At 42.5% G+C, this 22,413-nt stretch overlaps 1 protein-coding gene across 7 annotated transcripts in view; it reads right to left on the bottom strand.

The window, feature by feature from the left end:
* The window catches only part of LOC113969500 (integrator complex subunit 6-like), a 40,382-nt gene extending 18,687 nt beyond the window's left edge, over window positions 1-21,695 (bottom strand). For 5 of the 7 annotated variants that reach the window (XR_003534876.1, XR_003534877.1, XM_027687261.1 and 2 more), the window contains exons 1-6: window positions 21,380-21,686; window positions 21,194-21,271; window positions 2,769-2,918; window positions 2,261-2,350; window positions 1,763-1,946; window positions 796-924 (exon numbers count right to left, since the gene is read on the bottom strand). Coding sequence is in view for 5 of the 7 variants with exons in the window: in XM_027687261.1 (XP_027543062.1) it covers window positions 796-924; window positions 1,763-1,946; window positions 2,261-2,350; window positions 2,769-2,918; window positions 21,194-21,271; window positions 21,380-21,646 (898 nt within the window). In the remaining 2 variants the exon portion in view is untranslated. Of the gene's footprint in view, window positions 1-795; window positions 925-1,762; window positions 1,947-2,260; window positions 2,351-2,768; window positions 2,919-21,193; window positions 21,272-21,379 lie in introns of all 7 variants that reach the window. The other 2 variants (XM_027687264.1, XM_027687265.1) reach the window with 2 other exon arrangements.
* Window positions 21,696-22,413: the final 718 nt, after the last annotated feature.

The following is a 22,413-nucleotide window of genomic DNA, read 5'->3' as shown; positions in this document are numbered from 1 at the left end:
GAATGTCCAGGGGATGCTAAAAGCATTTTTGATATTCCAGGACCATCCTCATTTTCTAAATATGAACTGGTCAGCTCTCTCCCCTTCCTTTCAGCCATGAATTTCTGCAAATCTGAGGAACTGCTCCACTTTAAGAGTGCACCTTCCTCCTCCCTGTTACCAGTAGCAAAATAATTCCTTGTTCTTTGCACACAGTTTTTCACTTACAGATAAGAACATTCAAGTTACTGTGCTGTGATCAATTAGCAGAAAGAAAATTAAGATTGCTTTAGAGATGTTTAAGTGTTTAAATACACTAGTGCTAGATTTAATTATTTTAAATACAGCTTTGACAACACTGTAATTCAAACTTAACCACTTCCTGCAAACACTCACTTTCCTTAGACCCCCAAAAAAGGTAAGGAGAGAGTGACAGGAGAGCCAGCCAGTGGACAGATGATCCATAAAAACATGTGCAGACATATGGCACCATTTAACTTGCCAAAGATCAAACTAACACTTGTAAAAATTTAACTAAAACGAAATTAAACATAAATAAACATAAAACTACCCAAAAGCTGTAATCAGGACATCCATTATGATCTGGGCTATTTAAAGAGATACCAGAGCACTCTCACTGAAGCATAAAACCTTTATACCTTAACCTCTTTTTTTAGAGAGTATCAGGCATCTGATGCATCCTGCTCACTACAGGGAAAAGGTGGCAGGAAGGACACCAAAGACACTAAAGGGCATTTACACACAAACAAAGCATTTCTTCTGAAACAATAAAGGAAAAAAACACAGTCAGTGTACCTTCTCCAATAGGAGCCGGATCTGGTCCTGACTTTTCAAAGTTAATAACAACTCCACTTTGGACTTTTTGAACTAAAGATTCTAAACATTGATTCAACATTCTTTGTGTCCGAACACAGTACGAACGACCTGCAAGAGAGAAATTAAGGGGAAATATAAAAGCAGGTTTTAAGTAATCTTAATTTAGGAAGATGTTCTGTTACCTAAGTCACACTGCCAAGGCTTGCAATTTATTCCAAAATAACAGCAACAAACTGCACGAGCTTATGTAAAAGGCAAAATACTTTTAAAATGCAATACAACTAAGAAAAAAAAACCAAAAACCCACAACCTGCTGAGATTTAACTCGTTACTCAAAGAGGTCCCTAGGGCTATATCAGGCTGGACCAAGGCCAACTTTACAAAAGCCCTTAAGACAGCCTGATTTCACCAAGTCTATGCAATCAATCTGCTTTACTCTACCCTAACCTTACCAGCTTCTATGCATACCCAAACCTCCCCCTCCCACACATCATCTTTTTCAAGCACCAATTAAAAAAAATAAATTCTGATCAACATATCAAGCAACAGACTCCAGATATAATTCTTTTAGGATTAAATTTAGCTTACTAGCCCTGCAGCAGAATTAACATCTCATTAATACCATCCCGCTCAATTTGACACTTAAATAAGAAAAAAATCAAAATCTCATGATGCAACAAAGACATCTGCATTGGAAGGACAATCTAAGAGATTTTCCTATCCCTGCTACTGCATTAAGAAAATGCTTTCACATCTACATCTGAAATAGGAGTATTGCTTTAAAGTTCTCTTGTGCTACTGGAAACCAAGAAAGCACCACAGAGATTCATATGGGCACTGAGTAAATCAGATGGAAAAACAGGAAGAGGTGAAGTTGAATTAAAGGAAAAGAAATATTTCAAGGCAAATGCCAAATGGGAACCAAAGCAAAAGAGCATGCAGTTACCTCCTGTAACTTCACACATCTGTGTGATAGCAGATTCATCAGTAGGCACACTCCCAAGCTGCTCTGGTTCAGCAGATGCAGCTCCTGGCAAACGCAGCACCAGAGCAAACAGCCTTTGATCCCAACGGAATGGTTCTTTGGTTAATTCACTTCCAGGCAAAGGAGAATTCAAAGGAAGATGAAGCTGGTAGAAAAAAAAAGATTGAAGAATATTTTCCAGTATTTGACAAACCATCTAAAAACATCACACCCAAATTCATTCATTTCTCTGTAAAACACCCCATTTCTCTCCGATATCCCTAATTTATCTGACATTCTAGTCTCAAAACCCTTATGGGACTATGAATTTAGGGGCTGGGCAGCAACAGGACAGTTTCTGTTCTCTATAAAACAGGTCAATGATGCAGAAGTACTGTTAGCAGGAAAAAAAACAATATTCATCTCAGTTTAGCACCAACTTGCAAGATCATAACTTGAAAGAACTTAATGCAAGTTTACCTCCTCTTGAACTCCAGCTGTATTTGTCAGTTTGTTTCCGTCTGTGATGGTAATCAAAATAGATGGCTCCAAAAAGAATGGATTCCTTCCCTAAAGACAAAAGCACAGGAATGCAAAGAGTAACATTAACACTCAGTTACAGGCTTGTATTTTTGTCACCATAAAATAAACAGTGAGATAAGCAATCTTTCAAAATAACCCTGTAATTTCTTTTAATAGGTGTTGAGCCACACGGAACTGCGCAAGATGGGCTACTCTTGTGTATCTACAGTTGGGGCATTTATACTCTGGTTCTTTGTTCTTCAAAAAGGAAGTATTTTCCAGGGTGTTTTCAGTAGCCATAAAAAAAGAAAAGAAGTTCCCAGCTGAAGTTTTAACACACAGCTATCCAACATTTAAAAAAAAGTAAAATGCGAAACCAAACTTGAACCACCAAAATCCCTCCCCCACCATCATTTCAAAAAACACAGAAAAACAGAAGACAGAAGACTATAAACAGATTTGTTACCTGTCCATAATTGTCTATTCCAGACACTAATCTATTGAGATTTAACAAGTCAAACGAGGACCTGAGTGCCTGACCAAGGGTTGTTAGTCCTGAAGCCTGAAGGTTTTTCAATTCATTCATAAACGTTGCGTGGTTTTCCTTCCATCCAGCCTATTACAGAAAACAAAGAAACTTATTAGTTATTCTAGCAACAAACTGCAATCAACTGCACGTTGCCGTTTACCTCTCTTCCCACCAAAAATTAGATTAGATTCCTGATTAACAGATGCACTGCATCATTTACAGGCTACACACACCTAATCCATGTATGCACAACCTGATGGGAAACAGTTACAACTACAATGGGAGACTCACAGAACACACACATTGCCAAGCACTGGAAGAAATTTTCTTATACCCATCTCTTACCATAAAAACTGCTGTACAGGTGATGCAGGCAAAGAAGTATTTGGATTTAGCATGTGAATATTTTACTAGAAGAAACTGTCAAATTTGGAAATCAGAAATGCAGCTGCCAAAGTAACAATGGTTAAACAAAGGTACAAGAGGAATAATATCACTGCTTCTTCTGGCATATACCCAACCCCCTTTCATCCTTTCTTCCATAAATTGAGAAAAGGAGTGGCTGCAAAAACCCCACGTTAAGACAGAACTGAATCACTGTTCTGGTTGTCTCAGTGTAACAGCTTGAAATTTTGGAGGTCCTAAAGTCATTGCTGACTAAGCTACAGATCAAAGGAACAGCAAGTGGATGGATCAGTCCAAGCAAGCACTCTGGACCCTCTGGTAAGCAGGGCCAACACACATCAGCATCAGGTGTGATTCACATACCCTCCCCTTAAAAGCTGTTTGCTGCAGAGTTGGGAAGCTATTTTAGAAAAGACCAGCTCACAGGGAATTGGTGCAGGATTTAAGGTGCCTCAGCTAAAACAAGCAAAGCTTATAAGTTCCAGATATTCACACAACTATCAGCCTTGCTATTACACTGTACTCTCCAAACCATTCCTGCAGTAAGCAAGCAGTTATTTACCCAGGCTCACTATCATCTGGCACCAGAGACATTCCCGTGCTCCATCAGGAATCCCAGCTACGCAGGCATGGAGAGGATCATTTCAGACAGCCTGACTTTTGCTGGGACAATCTCTGAGCAACACATCCTGCAGGTGAAGCGTGTTCTCCTCCCCTGTGCACTGGGCTCAGCAGCCACCTGCTGACTGCGCCAAGTTGTGCAAGAACCTGAGAGGACAGGATTTTCCTTTACTGTTTTAAGCAGCTATATCCCATTGCCAACCTTTACTAAACACTGTGGGCTCTGTAGGTGGTCACAGAATACTTATGTTGGAGCCCTAAAAGAGTAGAAGAAGGGAGTAGAAAAGAAAGGCATGAGACAATCAGTATCTCTGCTAAGATGACCAGCCTAAGCTGGGTGGGTTTCTTTTCAGAATGAGGAGTTATCCTAAGGAGATACAACAACAAATTTTATTGGTCAAGTTTAGCTCTTTAACCAGTTCTTCAAGCTTTAGAAGTAAGGGAGACAGAGAGAAACCTCCCCTGTGGGGTAAAGGAAAGAACTAACTTTCAGCAGGACTGGTCCAGCTTTATGGTGAAACGGCCCTGAAAGCTCAAAGGAACAGCGTTGTTTTATCAGATGGATATTTGTCAATAAAACACCACCAACACTCACACACAACCACAACTTAACAAAATACATCATCTCATCAGCAACTTCCCACATCTGCTCTCAGCCCAAGGCAAGAATAAAGTGCAAACACGGGGTCACTGTTTTGGAATAAAAGTGACTTAGTTAACGACCCTTTTTCAGGGTAAAATTGCACCAAACCTCAACAAGATGATTTGTGTTATCCTAAAAACACTTGCCTTAAAACAATTTAAGTGAACAGTTACCAAAATGTTTTTGTATGAATTCTATGGACTCGTAGATGTAGGTGAGACTGCTCCCTTTTGCTTGGTAAAAACACCCATCAGCGAGTCCAGCTTTTGGGAACAGCCAGGCTGGAGTTCAAGAAGTGTTTTCCAGCAAAGATCATTTGAGTTACGTTGTTGCAAAAGCACATGGGGGGAACAAAACATTTACAAAGGAAACACTATTCCCAGACTGCAAGTCTTGATTTGAACTCTAACGAATTTAAGAGTATTCTTTGTAAAATAAACAGTAAGAGTCTTCGCTGATATTTGGAGATTCTGCTGTTTTCCCGTTGTGAAAATGTTTGCTCAGCTTCCAGCTCCTACTGTGTTTGATCTCACTGCAGTGTGGTCAACTGCCTGCAAAATAAAATATGTACCATTTCCCCAGGCATAACCAGGGAAGCTGAAGGTACAAGGAGCAGCTGATCATCACTGGTTTGCTGTCCAAGAAAACTATTTTTCATCTTGCAGCTCTCACAGGATCTTTAAAGATAAAGCCAATGAGAGCTGCACCCTTGAAATAAGCAGAGTAAAATTGAAGAACTTCTCATTAAGAGAACAAGGGCAGCAAATGCAAGATTTCCTGATTCCATACCCAGCTTTAAATAAAGGTCTGACTAGTTAATGTACTACATTTTCTACCTTATCGTCAAAACAAGATTCTTGAATCAAAAACACCAACATTCATGGCAAGAAATTCTACTTCTGTAAAACGGTTTTTTTCCAGAAAGACTCAAGACCACATATATAAAGAATCATGTATTTCATGGACAGAAACTCAAGCCCCAAAGAACTCTGTGCATTCTCCTCTCCATCTACACAGAAGGATCATTCTGCAAAACAGAGTCAAGTACCTAACCCAGAGCATATGCATAATGAGTTCAACAAAGCACTTTAAAGTGATTAAATAATAATCCTTCTTAAATTCAAAATATTGCCACTAATGCTGTCAGAAAAAAAAGCACTGCTCTTATGTAGCATTGCTTCCATTTCCCAGCAGAAACACTAATGACCAAAAAAACCACCAAAAACCAAAAAAACCCACCAACCAAAACCTCATGACCTTAAAGGACCAAACACAAACATATTCTGCAGAACTATGTATCCTCTACAGGTGAATAATCAAGAAGTCAGAACTAAGCATTAGTTATTTTAGTTGTTTATGAACCAATTCTAACAGAGAGAGTGGTTTCTCTTAATCTTCAATATTACATTCCTACTTAAGTCACTTTTATGCCCAGAATTTATTAGCAGCAATCTGAGCAGTCTCTGCCTCACCAGTATGTTTCTAACTTCTCCTCTGATGATTTATATGAACAAATAATTTTATCTTCTAAACACATACTAAAAGAGTTTCAAAGACAGCTGAGGAAAAAAAGATGTACTAAAAGCAGAAATCTTGCCCTCTCTGCTTATGCCAAGAACAGGCAAAAATGCAATGTCATCTGGCCTTCTGGGTTGACAACTGCAAGCACTGGACACCATCCTACAAACCACCCAAAGATCTGGAAGCAGCACACAACCTTCCAGCTTCTGGCTTTGGCCTTTGCAAGAAAATCATACTGAAAAAAAATAACATACTTTAAAAGTAACATTTTTTTCTGATGACTTAGTTTTCACACAAATCCGTGTCCTGCTCTATTTCATCATAAGGCTACAGAAGTATTTCAGCTGCCTCAAGAATCAGGCAAGGTCAAAACAGCTTATTTCGGTAGTAGATAGGCCCAGATTAACAAGAATTCAAACACCAAGGTGAAAAATCTAGTGAAGAAAAGGAGGTCTTATTTAGACCAACCAGAGCAAGGACTAACTGAACATCAAAAGGAACAGAGTTGAGCAGCAAAAGAAAATCTCATTCAGAATCAGTATCATAAAAAGACATTCAAGACTTAGAAGAAATAGAAGATTTTAGTTGCAAGAGGCAGGAAGGAGAATCTTAGAAAATGCTGTAGTGGGGAAACAAAAACCCAAACCACCACCGCACCTTTATCACATAAAAAGGAGCAGTATCAGAGTAAAAATAAAACATTCTCAAGTTTTGAATATGTGTAACACATAGGTCTTGTAATCTCAGCTACACTGGCTTAACTGTCATGTTTACTGATTTTCCTATAGTTTTTTTTGGTTGATTCATTGTTGGTTTGTTCTGGTTTTGATTGGTGTTGTTTTTTTATTTTTTCTTTTATTCCTTCCAACTATTTCTTGGCACAGTCTGGTCAGCCTACAGGGGCAGAGCCAAAGGCTGGGCATAAGAGCACAAGAATTCCAGGTCCAAAGCAGTCCCTCCTAACCAGCTCCATGAAGTCCAGGGAGCTGGTGCTTTTGAGGCTGCAAGTCTTCATCTTTAGGGCTTCTACAGCCAATGCCAAAAGACAGATCTGTATAGTTTATTGTTCACTGGATTGCTTTCAGATCTGATTCAAAAACTGCAATGTTACTAAAAATAATCTTCCAAGTAAGAAGACAATTTACAATCTTGCAGGGCAATCACAACAGCCTGTGTTACAGTAAGTACACAATATTTATTTAAACTTACAGATTTTTAGAGTTCTGCTAATGTTTCCCTAGAAAGAAGAACTGGATCTCAGATATTACCACTTGTTAAAAGTATTTAAGTTTCTCAATAATTCAAGCTATTATTAAATGCACCCATCTTAGGAAAGCAGACTAGTTCAGGATAACCTGCCTCTGGCATCCTGGCTTGTCAGTGACCTCCATTTGAAAAAAATAAGGTAAGAAAAAAAATCCAGCTGTTGAAATCTGAAACCACTCCTGCTACAGAACTTTGAAGTGCTGTGGGAAGACAGTGAAACCAGCAGAGCACTTTGTCTTCCAAATCATCACAATGCTTCATTTTTAAGTTGCCTTTCTGTTCACTGTTGATTGTGAACATAACAAACCTGCTCATGTCGGTGCCACAGCCAAGCAGGCATTTCTTTTGTAGGGTACTGAATTATTCTTTTGGATTCCCTACAATGCAAGGGGCTGTTTCTCAAATGCCAAAGTGTCTTCAGATCTTCGTAATCAATCTCCTGAACACAGCCCCAGCATTGCTCAGTGGGATCTGCAATAGGGAATAACCTCCTATGCAGCCTAGAGCTTCCCTGCCTCAGCTTCAGCAACTCTGGAATAGGAATTCTAGCAAACATAGACTATGTTGGTCACCCCAGTTTTGCTACAACAAATCTTAGCAAAGAGGGAGAAGAGCAGAGGTCCTGGTACCATGTGTCCCCTTGCCCCACAAAGGGCAGGGTAAGGCTGCTTGTCAGTACAGAGCAGCCAATGCTCACACTACCTCCTCGTTTTATTTGATGTTCAGAGATTAGGAATAGCACACAGGAGAAGAAAGGCATTGACTACACTATAAAACACCACAGACATCTTTATATAACATTTAAAAATTCCTAAAATAATTCAGCATCACACAACCCCTATCACCTACTAATTTCATCCTCACAAATATTTCTCTGTGCAAATGGTGCACAGCTTTAAGAGACACTTACAGACATTGACTCCCCTCCAAATCCTTATGAATGCCATTTTTGAGGCAAAGCAGCTCTCAGGTTCTGTCTGTACCTTTGGCTGCAGGAGAACTCTACTCTCATTTCAGCACCTATGCTCTCTAGTTACTTTTATGCAACATACCAGTCCTGTCACAGCACAACATCAAACAGCCCTTAGCAAAGAACCTCACAAGATCAATTCTTTTCTGTTCTTGGCACAGCAGAGCATCACAGCACCCACCTCTCAGCTATGAGATCAGCATAACTCCAGCACAGAATGATACTGGCACAGAGGCCTGCAATCAGCTCATCACTGGGGCAGTGCTGAACACAGTGAGCCAGCCTGGATCTGAGCTGTACCGTTCTGGGCTTGGAGGACCAGTGCTGGTGCAGGTACAGCAGCAGATCTTACTGGTCTGATGCAAAGCTTGTAGGAACAGAAGGACTGATGGGACAGAGACATCTGTGTGCAACTGCTATCACTGTGTTCAGCCCTCCAGCACACAGTCAATCATTTATATTGGTTTTATTCCCTACCCTTCCAGTCTCCCCTTGCCTTAGATAAGGTTTTGAAACACCGACAACTTCTACCCCTAGTATTCACTGTAAGAAAGCAAAATTCTAGGGCGTGGTGACCAAGCCAGGGAACACCATCTTCAGCTTTTCACATGGAAGTCTGGTTTTGCAAAGCAGATCAGGAACACAGTTTCAGGGTAAAACTTGGACATGACCCCACTGCAGGCACAATAGAAACAAGCCCTGGTTGCTCAAGCAGGTATACACTGCTCTTTAATGAGACCTGCCTAACAAAACCTCACCTTCCCAGTTCTCATCTCATGAGTATTTTAACAGACAGACAATTCACAGGTTTGAACTACCTCCTCAAGAAGCCCACAGAGCAGTCGAGTACAGTGAAGAGTCTACAAAAGCATCACTTGGTCCTCCTTACATTAGAGCTGGCGAGCATCAGGTCAGTGTTTTGAGAATAAAGCACTGTGAATAGTAAGCTAAGTGTTTCTTCCTGTCAAGTTATTTCTGCTGGCTTTGTAGGACACTCAAGCTGAAACCTATTGGTCAAGTGCTTCTTTAAATCCCAAGGGCACTTTTTGAAAAATTATTTTTTAAAAACATGTAATTAAGTTCCAGTCAAATAGAAGTTTAATATACCCAAAATGCTTCCAAGAGAATAGAGAAGTATAAACTCCTTTAATACATCTTTAGAAAAAACACGGCTTAAAAAAAAAGAAGACACTGGAGTAGATGATTCCTTTAACCCCACACAGCTAATATACTGACACCAGATTTTTATCAGAAAGTTGTCAGTTCGTGTGCCCTCCATCTCCATCCAGTTCCAGGCACCACAATTCTTCCCTTTTCTCTGGGACAGACTATGTGCTGTTATAACAAACACAGAATCCCTCCCTCCCTCACCCACGCTATTTTTCCATACACAACTGGAACAGCTTTAGTGCACGGAAGGAGGGATCAGGAACCTTCAGGCCTGCAGGCAGTGCACACCAACAGGGCAGATGTCCCTCAGGAGGTCACAGCCAACTACAGCACAGTCCTGTACACTCATCCCTCAGTGCCTGGGGAGCATCTTCCAGCTTCATTTCACCTGAAAGCAACCCAGTTCCTGCACTCCAAGGCAGGGCTGCAGTGTGTGAACTGAAGTGCCCAGGGGATCCCCTTCAACTGCACATTTCTAACCTGAACTCTCCTGTATCTGCTCCAATCAGACCAAGTCACTTATAAAGACAGACCAAACTTGCTTGTTTTCTAAAGTACATATTGGTGAATGTGAACAAGATCAAAACTGCATTCTAACATTATATGTAAGTGCCAGTTGCTGTTACAGGCAATCAGCTACATACAAAAAGGTTTCATCTTGTATAGAAAAAAAGTATTTCTCCAGGAGACCTTAAAAGAAACCCCACACACCTTAAGAAATAAGCTGAGTCAAACCATACCACGTGGTTCATTGCCCTTTCAAGAGGACTTCAACATCAAACAAGATATAGAAATGCTTTTCCTTCAAGTAAGAACAACTCAAATTAATCTTTAAGTATAGTACCATGCAAAACACTAGCACAGAGGATCTTAAGCTCCAGTTACAAAATGAGTAATGGAGCCCTCTGTTAAGAGAAGTAGTACTTTCTCCTGTAGGAATGTCAAATGCAGATGCTGTATGAACAACTCAAAGCTGGAAACTGTGCTTGGAACCAAGTGATGATAATCAATGCCAAGCAAAAAGAAGAAAAGCCTACATTATCTTTTTATTTATTACCGGCTGCTCCTGCTTTAATCCATCCCTGGATTTAGCTTTTTGGTCAACAGTATTTCATGTGTTTTGACAGCTACTCTCACTGCACTTTTTCCTGCACAATGATGAAAGGAAACACATGAAGAAAGGAATGTATAAATACCAAAGAGATCACAGTATCACCCTGTTCCAAGAAGCATTCTTATTTAAATAAAAGACCACTATCCAGTTTAAAAAGCACCTATTTCTGAGAAACACTCAACAAGCCAGGACGTTTCAATTCAGAGCTGAACCAGACCAAGCTACATTTCACACAACAGCTTAATGGAGAGGGAACATAGAAGTAATCATAGTTTGCAGCCCTAGCACAGTAAGCAAAACAAGAGGCTCCGTGGTCCTGCTCAGCAGCATAGCAGTCATTGCAGAAATACCATTATAGGTGCATCTTCTCCAAACACTGTCGTCAGGGTGACTGCTGAAATGGGGAGGTTTCAATCAAAAATTTCCACCTACTCACAGCGCCTCTTGCTCTTCCAGCCTGTCAAACACGCATTCAATGCCAGTCAGCCCCAGCTCTGTCCTTCTCCCGGTCCCTTCCTACAGCCAGCAGGGCTGGAAAAGTCGCAAGGAATAAAGGCAACAGCTGAGAGGTCACAGTGTGTGTGCTACCAACACAAGGGATGCTTCATGGCACATTTTTGGCAATCAGGTGGAAGAGCATTACTGATGCTACTTCTACCTTTACAGCCCAGAGCTGAAACAACACAATCAGGATTCATGTCCGTTTCGAAAACTATCACATTCCATTTAACCCTGACCTTCTTCCTTCCAAAAGCCCACCACAGAACTAGTGTAGCACACCAAAGCTTACTCTGAACCTCAAGAAGTTAAATTTAGGAGGGGTAATCTAATCAATAGATGTCCTCCATTCATGTCTGAAATGCTGTCCAACACACCATTGAGGAAAAAAAAAAGGCTTTAGATCACGACTAAATTCATATGCTCACTGAGGGATCACAAATTGAGAAACCTCAACTAGCCAGTCTAACAAATAATGTCAACTTTACCTTCATTCTGATACAGCAAAAAATACATTGGTGGCATTGGGAGCATTATTATGGTCAGATTTTTATCTTAGAGGATGGCAAGGATGGGGTTTTTTAATGCTAGAGTCACCTGGTTCAGAAATAACTACCTGAGCTTCCGTTCTTTGGATCAGAGGAGGTTCCCCCAAGCCAGGCCTGGTTGGCCCCAGGCTGCCGACCGAGCTCCAGGGCACATGGATCCCAGTCCATCCCACGGGTCCCACTGTGTTCCAGCCAGGAGTACCATCAGGAGGCCTGGCAGCAGCTAAAGGCACCAAGTGTTCTGCCTCAACAGATGCACATTCTCCCACAAAGCAGAGTTTAACTTTTTTTTTTTAATCAGAACTCACTGGCTGTGCTGCTAACACGCTATGAAGACCAGTGCTAATGCATTATTCTCACTTAGAAGCAGAGCATGGCAACACCAGCTTAACCACACTGTAGATCTTTGTTTTCTGTCCAATTAATTGTTCAACAACATCCATCTTATCAAGATTTTTACATTTTTTAAATACTATTTTACACATCTAAGATTTTTAAAGCATCTCTGAAAACAGCCTAATCAACAATCACCTTCATCTTTTAAAAGCAAAATTAAAGAGTTCTGAACTGTTGATTTTGTAGCCTAGAATACCATTTAATAAATCTAGTGCTGCTTATCCTGAAATTTGCGTAGAAACACAAGGAAAGAATCATAATAACTGGGTACACTGTGAGATTGTGAGCTAGAAATTTATAGTAACAACAACAATCATAATAATAAGAGTAGCTATTTCAAAATAAAACAAGGCTCTTGTTTACTTGTTTGGCAATAAGTAGTTCAAGTTTCACAGATCCTTGTCAATACCAGATCTTACATCAAGCCAAATTTTGTCTTTCCAATACTTTGCAGAGTGAATACACACATCAGTGCAAGTCTACGGGCAACCACAGATTCTGATCTGCACAATAACAGCCTCATCACAAAAATGTACTTTTTTCTCTGCATCTTCCTAAACCTCAGCTTACAGCTGAAATTGATTGCTACATGGGTGTTTTCTAATTATTCTAAAATTGGCCAGAAAAATGCAAAGGAAAAAAATTCCTTTAAATTACTATCTGCTCTACTTTTTGGGAGGGGCAAAAGCACAAGAGTTACATTATTAAGTGGTATACTGTAAGAATAAAGTTTAAGAAAGAAGAAAACATTCCAAGACTCAACCTACAGGAGTGCATTACTTAAGCAACAATCTACATTTAAAATTCAGAACAGCAGTAACTGCTCTTTCCATTAATTTTTTTTTTTAGCCTTTGTTATTAAATAAAATCAAGGATACAGAGACAGTGAAAAAGAGAATCACTGAAGACTGGAGCCATCCAGAACCTTCTCACAGGGCCCTTGGAGTCCCACTGTTCCCCCTCCAAAATCCCTGATCTCCAGAACACAAGTCACACAGTACAGAACGTGCCTTTTCCCATTTGATTCCAACAGCCTGAAGTACGAGAACACTGCAGGAGACAGCACTAAATTTTGCCTTTTCTAGATCACAATAAGCTCAGAACATCACTCCTGCACCACTGCTGTAAGTCACAGTTCTTTCTGACAAGCTGTTTTGAAGAATATGGCAGGGTGAACAGTGTAGAAGTGTCTGCAACCTTAATTACTTTTTTCCACTGTTACAGTGTGAGACACTCAGCATATAACACTATAATAGTTCTCATGAAGCTTAAAAAGAATAAATGCCCACTCTGAAGATATCACAGAAGTACTTTGTGCATATTTTTAGCCACACCACAAAGTCAGGTTACAAGGCCTATGCCTTCTTCCATAAATACCAACAAAAATCAAAAAACCCCGCCTGTGAAATTTGAATAATAACTGCACGAAAGGGGAAGAGGCAGACTCTTAAGATTCCACATGGCAGGAACCACCAACTTCACAAAGCACCTTCCTCCTTACAGAACATCTCACTACAAAAATACAACCAGGGAGATCCAACTCAACTGTTTGATTCCACATTTTAAGCTTCTATTTTTAAAATAAAAGTGACCTTTGCACTGAGGATGAGTTAAGCCTCTTAATGCAAACATATCTACTTTTGTCTAGTTTATCCTGTAGTCTTAAGGGCTTACATCTTCGAATGTGTCCAAGCCCAAATAAAGAACCAAATAAAAAGTTGAAAATATACATTGCTATAATGGCTATGAACAACAGATGTTGGTTTCCTTCAAGGCCTCTGGCATCTCATCAGCTGTACAGCACAAAACAGCAACTTATTTCAGATAAAAAAGCAAGCTCTGAGTTTGCAGATTCTTGTAGAAACAGGACCAGGTAAAATATTTTCTTTAAGATTTAACCTTGTAACATGGACTCTCCTTTCAATGAAGACAGGCAGCAGGTGAAAGCACAAGTTCAAGTACTTAACTAACTTCAAACTTATAATGATAAAAATGACAGCTAAGCAGAGTTCAGTCCATCGTATCTATGAAGTAGTTGTTAATTTCTGAAATGTCCTTCCATTTAAATCAATTCCTTTCAAAAATTTAATCACCACCTTCAAGTTCTTGCATGAACTCCATTTTTTACAAGAGACCTCAATTTCTGAACGCACAAAACTGTTTCTTTTAGAAGAATGAGTCACTCTGAGTATTACTGCTTTGGTTTTTTTAAAGGCAAAAGGTGCATTACTATGCACGAAATTCCTCAGTATAATGCTCTGTCCTGTCACAGCAGTTCCTGCAAAAGGCTGCTCACTACAACTCACAAACAGGACAGGAAGAACTAAGACTAGCATGCTTATGTGTGTTTAAAAGCAATTTAATATGCTTTACGCTACCCAATGTGTTCTCAAGAAAGGGAATGTGCTTTTTAAAGGATACTTAATTGGTTCCAATAGAGTGTATCTTTATAAGCTAAAAGGAGCTACACTGCTTGCTGAAGGGATGCCAGTTGAGAATTCTTAAGATTTTAGTAAAATACATTTTTGGATGCTTTTAGATTCTGAGAGACGTGCACTGAAGTTTTGTTTGGCTTTTTTTCAGAGAGCACACATCCTTCAGTCAAAGACTTCAGTGATAAAGCAGTTAAATTAAACGGAACATCTAAAAATTGTTGTGTGGTTATTCTCAAATAGTATTAAGTGGATTTTGTTTTGTCTTCAAAAAGAACTAGACAACCAGGATTTGCATGAGTGCTCCTTAAACAACTGACTTCTGTTTCTTTTCTTAAATTCACTGTGTTTAGCAGAGGAGAGCAATTGTTGGCTTTAACCTACCAGTCATTTCTGCTCAAAGACAGCCTTCAGAAAATACATAAATTCCATGACAAAACCCTAACCAAGCACTGTGGAAGACTGGAGTCGAGGTGTGCACAGTACTGCACAGGCAATGGGAGATGCTGGTGCTCAGAAATAAAAATACTGCTGACCCAAAATGTGTTTGGTGGTAAAATAGGAATGGTTCTCTCTGCTAAATAAACATAGAATATAGTCTCCTGAATTAGTTATCAATAACAGACACTGGGTATGCTGCCTCAGGACTATATTCTGCACTTCTTTACCTCCTTCCAATGCCTGGCTAGTAGATTCACTAAGTTTGTACATTATTTACAGCATATCTGGAGAGAAAGATAGGCCTCTCCCACTGACCTCAGCTTTCTTTCCCCTTTGCATTTTTCTGATACCAGCTTCTATCCTGCCCCTGCAGCTGCTATCTGCCTTGCACCAACAATTTTGCCTTCATAACTCACCACCAGCTTGTAAAGTTCCAACAGTATTTCCAGCTGCTCACATCACCAAGCAGGTCAGACCACCAAGACTTGTGTTTGCCAGAAGTCAGAACTTTCACATCTTAAACTGATGTTTTCAGTGTCTCAAGGTTCTTGTAAAAGCTTAATCAACTTAAGCTTATTCTGTGGATTTGTTACGGTCTAGCTTACTTGGTATTCCTCTGGTTTTCTTCCCTCACAAAAATTAAAAAACACACAAACGCATTTCCTACCCCGTCGGGCAGCGTTCCTGCAGATCTGTGCCTCAAACCCAACAGGTTTCACACTTGGGTTTCTCTCTCTCTCCCTGCAGCTCAGGGTCAGGAGCTCTGATCTAATTTCTTCCAGAAACAGACAAACAGATCTCCCATCTCTCTTCTGCAGCATAGCCTCTGCAGAGTCAGTGGTAATGGGCTCCATTCCGCACCAACAGAATGCGAAAGCAAAATTAAAAAATGCTGGTAAAAGCCTCTGTGCCACTGAAATAAGACAGGAAAAGTCAGTCTCCTCAAGTGTGACCTTATGAACTCCCAGTTTTGAAGCACTATTTTAATATCATACATGAACAGGTTATTTACATACAGTAAGTACTCTTTGACTTAAAAAAGCCTTCTACAAATTCCTATTCCAGCCTCTTAAGACGCCCCAATCCAACACCAGAATTTCAGGGAAAAAGAAGAGGTTGCTCAGAGTCCATCACGAAGAGCTGCTTCCACAAGGGAGCTCTTTAGCACTGAAACATATGTTCAGGCTAGCGGGGAACAGCAGCGGAACTGGAAGGCATCCTATCCATCAGTCCCAGTTTGCACATCTCAGTGCAGTGTTTCTCACACGCTGTATAAAGCAATTGGAGCTACTTTCTAGACAGCTACGTACATATTTCTCCACTCAAATTCAGGGAGCCTATTTTTGTACTGCAGTCATAGCTGGCTCTTGAATTCAACATAACACGTAACAGAAGGAGGAAAATACGTATTTCAGAGCATAAGTTCTCTAAGTCCTCCGATTTGTGACCAGATCATTTATGAAGGTCATACTACAGTCTCACAAGAACATAAAACAAAAGCCATATTTCTGTGACCTGATCATGAATAATATTCCTCAAGCCCTGAAGAAAGACTGTATCACTGCCAGCAGCCAGATATCAGCCACAAGGGAACAGGGCAGTCCAGTTAATCAATAACTTCACATAAGGCCACCATTGTGTTTTTGGTCTGGGCCTGAACTAGCCATTTGCAGCCCAAACCCACAAGCAAACCACAAACTGCAGGATGTGAGGTTTCACAAAAATTTAGAATGGAAAAAAATAAATCAAGAGCTAAAACCTTGCTTTCCTTTTCAAAAACTCTTTTTAGGATGAGATTTTGACATGAGCTCTGTCTTCAGAGAAATTTAGGTAGATCTTACTGAAACCTCATCACTGGAAAACAGGAAAAGCTTGGGGGGAAAGGGCAGGTGAGAACATTCTTCCCTTCTCCCCATACTTTTACTCTAGTACCATTACTTCAGGAAAAAAAATAAAATCACTTAAGATTCTGTCCATTTATACCATGGCACGTGCTTTAAGTGTAGAGAAGCGTGTATATATTTGATAGAGGGGAAAAAAACACAGCTGAGGATGACGAAATTTATGAGATTTCAGAAAAAGTAACTGGGCAAATATGTGGAAAAAGCCCAATAAGACCTTTACAGCAATACCAATGCACACCACAGACGGTGGGAGCCTGGGAAGGGCTCTGCAGAGCTGTCAGTAACATGTCTGGCCTGTTCTCACCCTCCTCCCCAGGCATTCCAGATCAGCCACGTTGTGCAGGAAGGGATGAGAAGGGTGGGGCTGGCACACAAGGCTTGGAGGTACTGCAACACCAGGTCACACCACGGCTGGGATGGAGCAAGCTCCGAGTTCCAGCAATCCATGAATATATTAATCCACTAATTAAGTCTTAGGACACATCAGGTACTATATTCCTTGAATCAGATAATGCATTTCTCTTATCCCAGAGGCCAAGAACATCAAATACCATGCCAGCAAAGGCTGTTCTTGAACCCATTTTTCTCGCCCAACTGGATACACACGGGAGACCAAACTCCTTCACTACCTAAATTTAAGCACTGGTGTTTTAATAGTAATAGACATCTGTTACAAAGGTCCTTTACCATAGATATCATTAGGTTCCCAATGATGCCAAAAACCCAAAATCAGATACCCAAATACCAGAATGGACCGGCTCACTGCCATGCTGTTAACATGCCAACAACCTGACAAGACTCACTTGACAGTATCCTATTACAATTTGAATCTAGAAAACACATTGGAAACATTAGGCTGAACATTCTTACTTCCTGAAATGACATACAATTTTTCCCTTCTGGTCCATAAAATTACAGTTTGACCGAACACTCAACAGAACTTACAGGTATTTTTCCACTGACCTATACAGGATCACATCGCTTGACAATTACAAGGTTAGTACATTTCATAACATGCTTTTAAAATATTAAATATTTGTCCCTTACTGTAGAGTATTTTGGAACCAAAGTAAGAGTTGTAAATGGCTGCACCATAATTGCTGTCACAAATCACCATCTTATACATTATGTAACAAACAGAAGCAAAACAGCTGATGAGATTCCAAAGGCATCTGCTGTCAGAGTGGGACTAAGATTCCTGCCATCCCCATCTCCCTGTCCCCACCTTCCCAGGACAGCACCCTGCCTCCTCTTCAGACATATGCCACTGTAATTCTTTGCAGAGCCACACTGCAAAATTGGGAGACTAAATAATCCCATTTTTAAAAACTGGCACAAACACAGAGCTATGAGCAGTCAATTAAACAGGAGCAACAGGTCTTGGAAATTATCTCAAATCCTTTGTACTAAAAGACAGTTCCAAGAACATCATCTTACTTCCAGAGATTTTATCAAATAATTCGTGCAATCCTTCCATTTAGCACAATACCATCATATGCAGAACATTTGCTTGAGTTATTCTTGTCCATCAAAAGTGAACCAGTGCTGTTGGTTTAAAATCCTTTAAGGCTACAGGTAAACAAATTGTGAAACAAATAAACCCAATGAGCTAATCTCAGCCACCCCTGCTCCAAACTGAAGTTCTCATAATACCTCTGCCTCCCAGGTGGTCTCAACTCCACCTCCAGATTATTTCCTTCAATTGCTCCACTGGTAAACTATCTGTGAGACTATATAATTTAATTAGTGTAATCATAAAGAAAACAAGAGGATAAAGCAGCCACTAACCAAAACCAGCCGCTGCTGCACATGCTTGGAAAACAAACTTGCAAAACACATTCACTTGCCAAGTTTGTTTTCACCTTCTCTAAATCAAGGGAGATAAAGTACCTAACTGCAGCAGCATGAGCAAAGAAACTTAATTTTATGTCTTTTACGAGCATGTTTTGTAAGACATACAGAATTTGGCCCAGACTACGAAGTTTTCCTGGCATAACTATGGTTTTTAGAAAACACAACAGAGGGAATATCATAAATACCACCACAGGTCTTGAGAACACGTCTCCGAAGAGGGAAAGAGTCATGTTGCTGCTGTGTAGCCTGCTTTGCTTCAGGAACAGACACTGTGACAGCCCAGCAACACTCATTTATGCCATGAAGTCTTCATGCAATACTTGAACTGGAGTTGTGATCATAATTACTATAATGAGATATTTATTGGATCTGCAGTCTGTTCCTACAAAAGCTATTGATTTTTGAAAAATATTTTAAAATTATTTCAGGTGTAATTCAAAAACCAGCTAAAGGCAGAAAAACAAATTTCTAAGAAGTGACATTAGCAAGTTACAAGAACCACAATACTTTTTTTCTCTTGGCTATTTACTGTATCTCAAACATGACTGAATGCTATGATGGGTATCACACAGTCCCATTTATTTCAATTACTATTTACTTAAACTGGGAACACAGTCAGATGCTCATTAGCACATTAGAATGTACACAGATGCTCATTAAACACAAGGATTTTCCTCAGCAAATCTGAGTATAGATGTGGTAATAACCTGTAGCATTACCACACAGACCTCCAGCAGAAAAGTCATTTTCTTTTATTAAATCACCAGTATGCTTGCTATCACTGTAGGGAGAAGGTTCATTCATCAAACCTAAGATATACTTGTAAAATACCTGACACAAAACTAGGAGACAAAAAATCCAAACACGAGAAATCTAGAGTTTGCACTGGCATAGCAAAGATCTGGGGTTTGAATCCAGCCACAGACATGGATGGGGAGAAGGGTGTGTGCATTATGTCTAAAAAACACCTCTTCTAGGCAGACGGTGTTTGGACAGTAGATTTCTGTAACTCAAGGATGGTTTCAATTCACAGAAATTACTTCCACACTTTCTTCTGAGGAAACGAAAGGTGCAGTACCAAACAATAAATACTGACTCACTCTATCACTTCTGTCACTTCAGAGAGCTGTATAAATTTATTACTCAGGAAAGGATGCAAAATTCATAGCTCATGATAATTACATTTCCTCATTATCAAAGATATGAATAAGACAGCATCACTGAGCACTTATTTTTACAACTTCTCAAACACTACTAGCTAGGGGATCTAGAGAGTGTCTTCCTTTCTTCCCTCGGATGACTTGCAATGTATTTTTACATGAACCTCCTTGGCCTTCATAGAATGGCTCTACTGGTCAACAGTTAGGATAACTACTGTATTAGTCAGGGCAAACACAGTCCTAATCCAGGACTATTCAGGAGGATTCTAAAACTCCCATAGCAATGCCTTCTGTGACATGCTTTATCTAGATATTTTAAGACAGACATTTTTATCAGCAAGTTGCAGCCTACAGTGTAAGGCCCACAGTGTGATTTTTTTTTCCCCCCGCTCTTGCCACAACCTCGTGCTGCAGCCAACAGGATGAACTGCATGGCACTACCTGCCTCAACCTGGAGGAAGGAGAAAACAGGGATGAGAGGAGCTTGGTCTCAAGAAAGCTCAGAGGGACCTCATCGCTTTCTACAACTACTCGAGAAGAGTTTGTAGTGAGGTGGGTTCAACGGTGCCTGCAGCAAGAGGATTAGCCAAAACGACCGAGGCAGGGGAGATTCAGATTAGATACTAGAAAAAAATTTTGTCACTGTTTGGGCACTGTAATAGGCTGCCCAGGGAGGTGGTGGAGTCACCATCCCTGGAGGTGTTTAAGAGGCGTCTGGATCTGGTGCTGGGTGATGTGGTTGGGTGGTTTAGGGGTTACAGTGGCAGTGTCGGGCTGACGGATGGACTGGATGGTCTTAAAGGTTTCTTCCAACCTTGACGATTCTACGATTTTGTCTCCACGTCCAGCTCACCACAGCCCAGCACGGAGCGGCGATTACGAGCACCTTACACAGCACCGGTGCGGGTCACCGTGCTCAGCAGGAGGAATGAGGGTGACACGGGACCCCAACACTGTGGCTTCTTCTTGCCTCGCAGAGGCGGAAAAGAGGCGCGGGCGCTCCGTCCCACACCCACAGCCCCTGTCCCACTGCCCGGCGGGGTCCCGCAGCCCTGAGGGGGCCGCTGCCCTTCGGGATCGGGCAATACCCACCGCACCCACCGCCCCCCGCCCGCGTGTGCCGGGGGTGTCGGGGCCGAGCGGGGCCGGATCCCGGCGCGGCCCCGCCGGAGCCACCGCCCCGCGGGGGGCGGAGCGCGGCCGCCCCTCGCTGCGCCGGGGCGGTGAATCACGGCCCGCCCGTCTCCTCCCCCCCCCCCTCCTCCATCTCAGCAGCGCCCTCAGCCTCTCTCCTCCATACAAAAGCAAAATGTCCGCCATCTTCACAGGCTGCTGCTGCCGCCGCCGGGCCGGACGGGGCCGCGCCGCGCCAAGGGCGGCCCCCGCGGCGGGACCGGGGCGGCCGGGGGGGGTCATTACCTTGATGCAGTAGGGCGGCTCGTCGAAGGTAACCAGCATGTACCTGTCGCCGCGGCTGGCCGGGTCGCGGGCCCGCAGCTGCGGAGAGAGCGGAGAGAAGCGGCCGTGAGCGCGGCGAAGGTGCGGGGAAGGGGGGGGGAAGCGAGCGGGGCGGCGGCTCCCCCCGGGGCGGCGCCGCGCACTCACCTTCATGAAGATCTCCACGGCGCCCTTGGCGATGTCCAGGTAGCTGGTGCCCAGGTACGCCCGCTGGTTCATGGAGGCGGACGTGTCTATGAGGAAGAGGAGGATCGGCATGGTCCAGGCAGAGCCCCGGCCGGCGGGCTCCCTGCGGAGGAGGCGCGGCGCTCGCCCGCCGCTCGCTCGGCTCTGGCGGCGCTGCCCGAGCTCGCCCGGACTCAACTTCTCTTCCCTGAGCCTCCACCAGCACCATGTGACCAGCGCGCACGCCATTGGCTGGCAATTATACCCGCATTTGCATATTCATGGCGGCGCGCGCGCGCGCGCGGGGGACGGAGAGGGGAGCGGGGGGTGAGGGCGGGCGCGCGCGCGCCGCACCTGTCACACACACGCGCACACACCGCCCCTCTGCGGGGTCCCCCGCCCCGCGCCCCAGGGGCCGCGCGGCCCCTCACGGGCGGGCCCCACGTGCCCCCCGTTCCCCCGCCGGTAACCGCGGCTGAGTCACCTCCCCGCCGCCGCCTCGCACCGCCCCGCGCGGCCCTCGGGGGCTGGGGGAGCCCCGCGGGGCTGAGGGGAGCAGGCGGGAGACGCGCGCTGGCCCCCGGGGAGCCGAGCGAAGCGGCTCAGCTGCACGCCCGGTGACATAATTGCCTCCCCCGTCCCTGGTCTACACAGGTTTCACTTAAGCACTAAATCCTCAGCCCTCCACGTGCGGTGCCTTCGTAGTCAGGTAACTGCTGTCTCTTGTCACAGCCCGGAACTGGGTGTCACACAGGGACAGGGCACCTCAGTGTACCAGGATCGAGACAGGATGGCAACAAATTAATTGTGGCAAAACAGGATACATAAACCCTGCATTATTTCCAAACAATCAGGTGAAAATTAATTTTAAAAAAATCTGTCTGAAATAAGGGATGACAGAATCAGTTAGATTGGAAAAGACCTCTGAGATCGTCAGTCCAACCTGTGACCCAACACCACGGTGTGAACTAGATCATGGCATCGAGCACCATGTCCAGTCTTTCCTTAAGCACCTC

The sequence above is a fragment of the Neopelma chrysocephalum genome, unplaced genomic scaffold (genome assembly GCF_003984885.1).
Source record: "Neopelma chrysocephalum unplaced genomic scaffold, ASM398488v2 Primary Assembly neopelma1_73b, whole genome shotgun sequence".
Classification (NCBI taxonomy): Eukaryota; Metazoa; Chordata; class Aves; order Passeriformes; family Pipridae; genus Neopelma; species Neopelma chrysocephalum.
Note: the sequence above shows the minus strand (reverse complement) of the source record. Positions and strands in the feature narration are given on the sequence as shown.